This window comes from Rhinolophus ferrumequinum, chromosome 15, assembly GCF_004115265.2.
Source record: "Rhinolophus ferrumequinum isolate MPI-CBG mRhiFer1 chromosome 15, mRhiFer1_v1.p, whole genome shotgun sequence".
NCBI classification, from domain to species: domain Eukaryota; kingdom Metazoa; phylum Chordata; class Mammalia; order Chiroptera; family Rhinolophidae; genus Rhinolophus; species Rhinolophus ferrumequinum.
The window spans coordinates 38,475,897-38,485,427 of record NC_046298.1 but is presented as its reverse complement, the minus strand read 5'-3'; the positions used below and the strand labels follow the sequence as shown (position 1 = coordinate 38,485,427).

Below are 9,531 nucleotides of genomic sequence, written 5' to 3'. Positions count from 1 at the left end.
CATACAGCTATCCACAGCCACACATATACTCAAGGATTCACTAATCACAGAAGGTTCCAATTCTTTGTTGTTTATTTGAACATATTGTATAAAAGTAGAAAAATAAACATTTCTTTCAGGCCCAAGTCAGGGCTGCAGCTCCATAAATAAGGGGTGAAAGGAAATAACTTAAGGCAGGGGTGGGGTTTAGTGCTTAAATAAGGTCTGGGCTCCCAGATGAGCTGGGGGTGGGTCCAAGTTCTCAGACACACAGATCTCCCTTGGCTACACAATTCAGGTCCCGTGTGAGGAGGCGGAAGAGGTTGAATGTGACAGTGCATTCAAGGCATTCTTGAGACACCTGTGAGAGAGATCAGAACATGGTTTCCCATTGCCCGGGCATCAGCCTCCTTCCTTATCCAGAGCCCAGGCATCCATCCTCCTCCTGGATAACTCACCTTTTGGGGGGCCTTCTGGAGCCGGTGTAGCCAGTGGTAGAGGAGGCCATGGGGCCTGGTGTCTGTTGCAGGCTGAGGTAAGATCTGTGGGCAGAAGAGGGTGCTGTGTGAGGCAGGGCCTGGGACAGAGGAATGAGATCCCATACGCCCAGGGCCTTCAGTCATGGCCTAGGTGTCCCGAGCACTCACACAGGCCTGGAGCTCAGAGTGGATGTGGTGCAGTGTGTGAAGGGGCTGGTCCAGGATGTCCCCTAGAGATGAGTCAGCCATGGTCTCCAGGACCTTCAGTGTCAGGGCCAGCTCAGCCTCCAAGGCCACAGGGCGCTCCCATAACTGAGGGTAAGTGAGAAAGAACAGGTGAGGAGGCAGGTGAGGTAGAATGGTGAGGAAGGATAGGCAAGAAGTCCAGTTAAGTGGGGACAGGTAGGAAGTACAGGAAAGGAGGGCAGGTGATAAGGGCACATGTGATGGGGACAGGTGACAGGACAGGTGAGAGGGAACACATGAGGACGGATGCAGATGAAGAGGATATAGGTAAGGCAAAAAGGTAACGGAAGAGAGGTGAAAAAGTGAAATGGAGACTAATGAAAGGTGATTCATGGAGGTCACAGAGGTTTGAGGGACATGGAATGGGGACGGGTGAGAAGATAACAGGTTAGGGAGGCAGGTGAGAGGGGGACAGTTAGATGCCCTGGTGAGAAGGGTGGATGAAGGAGGGGTGTACGTTGGGAAAATCTCAGTGAAAGAAACATGATGAGGAACATAGGTGAGAGTCAGTGGTGAGTAGGACAGGTGAGAGGGGAAAAGGGAATCACTATTGAGAGCAGACAGCGACTAGTTGGGTGGGGGAAGGGGAGCGGGTAGGGGGACAGACCCTAGGAGAAAAAAGAAGAGAGAAATGAGAAGGAAGGTAAGATGGACAGGCAGAAAGGTGACAAAAGGGACCCAGGGAGGGACAGAGTCAAGGGAGCATTTGAAGATGGACAGGGGCACAGGACAGGTGAGATGAGACCAAACAGAGGGAAGGACAGATGAGATAAAGGCGGTGGGGGGGCACTTAAGGAGAGAGGAAGAGGGGCCAGGTGAGGGTAAGGGTGGCCTCAGTTTCAACTCACTTGCAGCCGTGTCAGTTCCCAGTTCCTGGGGAAGGGGCTGAAGCAGCAGCTCCGGGTTTTCAGTGAACTTTCCTGGAGAGCAAGAGCAGAGGTTAGCCCAAAGTAGGATGCTAGCCCATAGGAGCAAGGATGAAGGTGTAGCAGGAGAGCTTGACTTTAATCTATGGCAGAAAGGATAGAGATTAACCATAGATGAACAACTAAATGCTAGCCCATAGAAGGAGGACAGAGGTTAGTTCACAGTAGCAGGGTAGCAGCTTGGCCAAAGTAGGAGGTGTAGGGGTTAGCCTACAACAATAGCTCACAGATCCAAGATGGTGGCAGCATAGGAGGATGCTGAACTCTCACTCTTCCAGGAGCACACTGAAATATACACCTATATATAGAATAATTACTCTTGAGAGACAACTGAGGGCTGAATAAACAGCTTCTAAACAATAAATGAGAGAAAGAGACTGAATAAAAAACACTAGGAAACTGTGGGAACTCTCTGGGATTGGAGGTGCAAGTGAGAGCACCATTGTTTATGTTCCCCTCTACCTCAATAGGGTAGGCAGGAGCTCCATTTGGGTGCTCTGGCCTACCTGCAAGGTCACTGCAGCATGTTTCCAGCCACACTGCCTGGAGCCCATTTTGGCTCTGAACAAAGGTAGCAAACAAGATCAACAGGGCATTACAACAGGCACCTGGCCTCCCACCTGGAGTAGCTTTAGCTTGATAGGCTAGCACTTTAGATGCTGTAGGCACTTGCTTGGCTCCAACTGGCCTGCCAAAACTACCCAGCACAGACAGCCTATACAAAGTTCACTTCTACACAAGGCCATTTTTTCAAGACTGGGAGAGAGCTATTTTATCCAATTCATATAAACATAGAAAATCAAACAAAATGAAAAGAGAGACAGAAGAATATGTCTCAAACGAAGGTACAAAAAAAAAAATCCCCGGAGTGGGGGGGCAAATAAAAACCCTAAGAAAATGGAGATAAATAATTTGCCTGATAAAGAATGATAAAAAAAGAAAAAGAAAAGAAAAAAGTCTAAGGATGCTTACCAAACTTGAGAGTGGAATAGAGGAAGTTAGGGTGAATTTCAACAACGAGTTAAAAAGTATAATAAAGAATCAAGCAGAACTAAAGAATACAGTAACTGAAATCAAAAGCAAATTAGAAGGAATCAACACCAGATTAGCTAATGCAGAAGAATGGACCAGCAACCTGGAAGACAGGTTAATGGAAATCAATCAATCAGAAGAGCAAAAAGAAAAAAGAATTTAAAAAAAGAGGACAGTTTAAGAGACCTCAGGGACAACATCAAGCTCACAAATATTGGCATTATAGGAATCCCAAAAAGAGAAGAGAGAGAGGAACAGAAACTTTATTTGAAGAAATAATGGCTGAAAACTCTTTTAAACTGGGAAAGGAAGAAGACATTCAGGTCCACGAAGCACAGAGAGTTCCAAACAAAATGAACCCACAGAGACCCACACCAGGACATAGTGTATTTAAAATGGCAAAAGATAAATAGACAATTTTGAAGGCAGCAAGAGGAAAGCAACTAGTTACATGTAAAGGAAATGCCATAAGGCTATCAGAGGATTTCTCAGCAGCAACTTTACAGGCCAGAAAAGAGTGACAAAACATCTTTAAAGTGCTGAAAGAAAGGAATCTTCAACCTAGAATAATTTACCCAGCAAGGTTATTATTCAGAATTGAAGGAGATAAAAAGAGTTTCCAGGACAAGCAAAAAACCAGAGTTCATCGCCATTAAACCAGCTTTACAAGAAATGTTAAAGGGTCTTTAAGCAGAAAAGGAAAAGCCATAACCAGAAATAAGAAAATGTGAGAAAGGGGGAAGAAAATTTCACAGGTAAAGTCAAATATTTAATAAATACAGTGTATCGGACATTTTAAAAGCTACTATAAAGGTCAAAAGACAGAATTACCAAACTCAACTCAAACTACAATAAACACTTAGGAGATACACAGAAAGATCTAAAATATGACCTCAAAAACATAAAGCATAGAGGGGGGAATAAAAATGTAGTAGTTTTATAATATATTTTAACTTAAATGCCTATTAGCGTAAAATAGACTGCTATAGACATAGAATGATATCCATAAATCTCATGATAACCATAAACCAAAAACATATAAAAGATACAAAAAGAATAGAGAAAGGAACCCAAACAAAACACTAAAGAAAACCAGTAAATCATAAGGGGAGAGATTAAGAGAAAAAGAAAGAAACAGAGGAGAACCATAAAAACAATTAAAATACAATGAACAAAATGGCAATAAGTACATACTTATCAACAATTACTTTAAATGTAGATGGATTAATGTTCCAGTAAAAAGATATAGGGTGGCTGCATGGATTAAAAAACATGACCCATCTATATGCTGCTTACAAGAGTCTTGCTTCAAATTGAAAGACATATACAGACTGAAAGTGAAGGGATAGAAAAAGATATTCCATGCAAATAAAAATGAAAAGAAAGCTGGGGTAGAAATATCAGCTACAACAGACATTAAAACAAAAACTATAAAAATAGACAAAGAAGGACATCATATAATTATAAAGGGGTCAATCCAACAAGTGGATATAACAATCATAAATATCTACACACCCAACATAGGAGCACATAGATATATAAAGCAAATATTAATGGACATAAAGGGAGAAATTCACAGTATACAATAACAGGGGATTTTAATACCCCACTCACATCTATGGATAGACCATCCAAACAGAAGATTTATCATATAGGGAAATAATAGCCTTAAATGTCATATTAGATTAGATTGACTTAATAGATATTTATTGAACATTTAATCCAAAGCTGCAGAATACACTTTTATTTTTCCAAGTATCTTCAGGACAGATAACATATTAGGTCATATAATAAGCCCCAGTAAATTCAAGAAGATTGAAATCATATAAAGCATCTTTTATAGCCACAATAACTTGAAACTAGAAATCAACTACAGGAAGAAACTTGGAAAAAACACAAATGCATAGAGACTAAATAACATGCTACTACACAACCAATGGATCAAATCAAACAGGAGCTCAAAAACTACCGTGAGACAAAGGAAAATGAAACACAATATTTCAAAACTTATGGGATGCAGCTAAAGCAATTCCGAGAGGGAAGTTTATAGCTATACAGGCTAACCTCAAGAAATGAGAAAAATTCCAAATAAACAATTTCACTTTATACCTAAATGAACTAGAAAAAGAAGAACAAACAAAACCTAAAGTAAAGAGAAGGAAGGAGATAATTAAGATCACAGTAGAAATAAACAAAATAGAAATTAAAAACACAATAGCAAAGATCAATGAAACTAAGAGCTGAAAAGATAAACAAAATTGATAAACTTTTAGCCAAACTCATCAACAAAAAAAGAGAAAGCCCATGTAAATAAAATCATAAATAAAAGAGAAGTTACAACAGATGCCAAAAATACAAAGACCCATTAAAGTATAATATGGACAATTATATGACAATAAATTTGATAGTCAAGGAGAAATTGATAAATTTCTAGAAGTATATAACTTCCAAGACTGAACCAGGAAAAAATATAAAGACAAATTACTAGCAGTGAAATTGAAGCAGAAAAAAAACTCCTAACAAATAAAGGACCACATGGCTTCACAGGTGAATTCTACTAAACATTTAAAGAAAAATTAATACCCATGCTTCTTAAACTGTTTCAAGTAATTGAAGAGGAAGGAATACTTCCAAACTCATTTTATGAGGCCAGCATTACTCCTATACCAAAAAACAAAGATATTACAAAACGATAATTATAGGTCAATATCCTTGATGAACATAGATGCAAAAATTCTCAACAAAATATTAGCAAACTGGTTTCAACAATACATTAAAAGGATCATACACCATGACCAAGTGGGATTTATTCCAGGGATACAAAGATGGTTCAATATACATAAATCAATCAATGTGATAGATCACATTAACAAAAGGAAGGATAAAGCTATATGATCATCTCAATAGATGCAGAAAAAGCATATGACAAAATTCAACATGCTTTTATGATTAAACCTCTCAATAAAGCAGGTATAGAAGGAACACATCTCAACATAATAAAGGCTATATATGATAAACCTACAGCTAATATTATAATTAATGGTGAAAATATTAAAGCTTTTCCTCTAAGATCAGGAACAACACAAGGATGCCAACTATCACCACTTCTATTCAACATAGTATTGGAATTCCTAGTCATAGCAATCAGACAAGAAAAAGAATTAAAAGACATCCAAATTGGAAAGGAAGATATAAAACTCTCATTATTTGCAGATGACATGATACTACTATATATACTAAAGAATCCACCACCCAAAAAACCTATTAGAACTAATAAATGAATTCATTTTGCAGGATACAGAATCAACATACAGAAGCCTGTTGTGTTTCTATACACCAATAACAAATAATCAGAAGGAGTAATTAAGAAAATAATCCCATTTACAATGCATCAAAAAGCATAAAATACCTAGGAATAAATTTACCCAAAGAGGTGAAAGACCTGCACTTAGAAAACTGTAAGACACTGAAGAAATAAATTGAAGAGGATACAAATGAATGGAAGGATATACCATGCTCATGTATTGAAAGGATTAATATTATTAAATGTTCTTATTGCCTAAAGCAATATACAGATTCAATGCAATCCCTATTACAAATACCAATGATGTTCTTCTCAGAACTAAAACAACTAATCCTAAAATTTATGTGGAAAAGATCCCAAGTAGCCAAAAAAGAAAAAGAAAAGAAAAGAAAATCTTGAGAAAGATCAAAGTGGGAGCTATCAGACTCCCTGATATCAAACTGTACTACAAAAGTATAATAATCAAAATAGTATGATGCTGGCATAAAAACAGATATATAGATCAATGGATAGAATAGGTATCCCAGAAATAAATCCTTGCTTATATGGTCAATAAATCTATGACAAAGGAGGCAAGGATATACAATATGGTAAAGACAGTCTCTTTAGTAAGTGTTGTTGGGAAAACTGGACAAATACATGGGAAAAAATAACGAAATAGGCACCGAACCGGTGGCTCAGGTGGGTGGAGCATCGTGCTCCTAAAGCTGAGGTCCCCGGTTCAATTCCCACATGGGCCAGTGAGCTGCGCCCTCTACAGCTAAGATTGTGAATGACAGCTCTCCCTGGAGCTGGGCTGCGCTGAGCAGCTGGAGGTTGGCATGGGTTGTTGTGTGCTGCCGCAGGCTACAGTGTGCTGCCATGAACTGCTGTGAATGGCCCACCGATGACTGGAGATCAGCCAGGGGAGTGCAAGGCTCATAATACCAGCAAGGGCCAAGGAGCTGTGTCCTACACAACTACACTGAGAAACAATGGCTTGAACTGGAGTCTGGGGGGAGGTGGAAGAAAGGGGGTAAAAAAAGAATGCAAATAAATAAATAAATAAATGAAATCAGACTACTTTATTAAACCATGTACAAAAATAAACTCAAAGTGGAATAAAAGCTTAAATGTATGACCTGAAACCATAAAACTCCTAGAAGAAAACATAAGCAGTGAAGTCTTTGATATTGGTGTTAGCAGTTTCTTTTTGGATATATCTCCTTGGGCAAGGGCAACAAAAGAAAAAAATAAACAAACGGGACTACGTCAAACTAAAAAGTTTTTGCACAGCAAAGGAAACCATCAACAAAACAAAAAGACGACCTACTAAATGGGAGAAGATATTTGCAAATTATATATTTGATAAGGGGTTAATATCCAAAAAAAAATATAAAGATCTCATACAATTTAACACCAAAAAAATTAAAACCCACCAAAACAATCCAATGAAAAAAATGGTCAGAGGACCTGAATAGGTATTTCCCCAAAGAAGATATACAGATGGCCAACAGACATATGAAAAGATCCTCATCATCACTAATCATCAGGCAAATGCAAGTTAAAACCACCATGAGCTATCACCTCACACCTGTTAGAATGGCTAGCATCGAAAAAATCAACAAATAACAAGTGCTGGTGAGGATGTGGAGAAAAGGAAACCCTCGTATGCACTGTAAATGAGTGCAGCCACTATAGAAACAGCACAGAAATGCCTCACAAAATTAAAAATAAAGCTGCCATATGATCCAATAATTCCGCTTCTGGGCATTTATCCAAAGAAAACAAAAACCCGAATTTGAAAAGATATATGCACCCCTACATTTTCTACAGCATCACTTATAATAGCCAAGATATGGAAGCAACCTCAGTGTCCATCAATATATGAATGGATAGTGAAATAACACTTTTCTCCCTGAGTTCAGGAACAAGACAAAGATATCCACTATTCTCACTTCTTTTTAACATGTATTAAGGTTCTAGTCAGTTTAATAAAGCAAGATAAATAAGAGGTATAATGAACGGAAAGGAAGAATAAAACTCATTTGCATTTGACATGTCTCTTTATGGAGAAAAACTAAAACAATCTATGGCAAACTATAGAATTAGTAAGGGAATTTAACAAGAAAGTTAAATGCAAGACTGAAAGAAAAAAGTTCTCATCACAAGAAAAAAACAAGTCTGTAACTATATACAGTGACGGATGTTAACTAGCCATTGTGGTGATTATTTAGCAATATATACAAGTATCAAATCACTATGTGGTACACCCCAAACTATTATAATGTTGTATGTCAATTATATCTCAATTAAAAAACAAAAGCCATAGGTACTCACCAAGGCATCTTTGGCTTTCTTGAAGGCTTTCCATTCCGTTGGCGGCAGAGATTTGAACTTTCCAATGTCACAGCCTGTCCTGGTTGAGGTGGAAATAGGGACAGGGCCTGCTCTGGCCAAGCCCAGCCCTAAGGCCACAAGCACGAGGAACCAAGTTGCAAGCATGGCAAAATCGCAACTGCTTCCTCGGCTGCATGGCTTGGCTTTTTAACCAAGCTAAATGAGCAATCCTGGATGATGTGTGTAAAGCGAAAAAGCAAGTGGAAATTTCGATGTCAACGTTGAGTTAAAAGGCATGAGTGGGTGGGGCCAGCTGCTGAGCCAGGTGAGCTCACAGGTGTGGGTGGGGCCAGGTGAGCAGAGAGCCCTGCCCTGAAGGAAAGAGAAACTGAAATCAATCCCGGGAGGGAGCGTGAGAAATTCCTGAGCCTAGTTTAGGAGTCTTTGGGACTCTGGGGAGCTGTGGCAGGTAGACGGATAGGCAGCTGTCACAGCCGGGCAGGGGCTGGGCGGGGTGAGTAAGGGTGAGCCTGCCTGAGTGGCAGAGAGGGAGCTTTCTCCCCTGCTTTAAGCATGGTTTATGCTTCGAACATTCCTGTGAGGACAGTAAATCCTCAATGTCATTGGCAGGTTCTTGGAACCCATCTAACGAAATCAATTTGACTGTAGGCTAATTGATATAAACAGGAGTTAAATTCCTATGGCATATTTCTGGTCACAAAAATATCACCAAACTTGTAAATAAAGATCCCAAACACGTCTAATGTATATATTTAAAATTTCATTTATTTTAAGTGTGTTTTTCCAGGGCCCATCAGCTCCAAATCAAGTAGTTGTTTCAATCTAGCTGTGGAGGACGCAGCTCACAGTGGCCCATGTGGGGATCGAACCTACCACCTTGTTGTTAAGAGCACCGCGCTCTAACCAACTGAGTTAACCTGCCACCCCAAAACACTACTGAACATTGAAATAAACATTGAAATAAACATTGAAATAAATGTGAGCTATCCATACATTAAAAAAAGGTTAATAAAAACAAGTAAAATGATTTTCCGGCCCGCTTTTGCAGGGTCACAGGTGGCTAGAGCCTCTTTTGGCAGCTTAGGGTGCAAGGTGGTACACACCCTGGACAGGAGCCCTTCATCGCAGGGCCACTCACACACACCCACACTTACTCATACTGGGAAAATTCATTCAATAGTTGGGAGGAAATCGAAGTCCCCGGAGAAAACCCTTGCAGACATGG

General features: G+C 39.5%; 1 protein-coding gene across 1 annotated transcript; it reads right to left on the bottom strand.

Annotated features, from left to right (window-relative positions):
- Positions 1-241: 241 nt before the first annotated feature.
- Positions 242-8,450, bottom strand: LOC117035198 (interferon lambda-1-like). The gene is made up of 5 exons (XM_033128953.1): positions 8,286-8,450; positions 1,553-1,624; positions 627-770; positions 438-521; positions 242-340 (listed from the first exon to the last, which is right to left on the bottom strand). Exons 1-5 carry the CDS (start codon positions 8,448-8,450, stop codon positions 242-244), a joined length of 564 nt encoding a protein of 187 aa, XP_032984844.1.
- Positions 8,451-9,531: the final 1,081 nt, after the last annotated feature.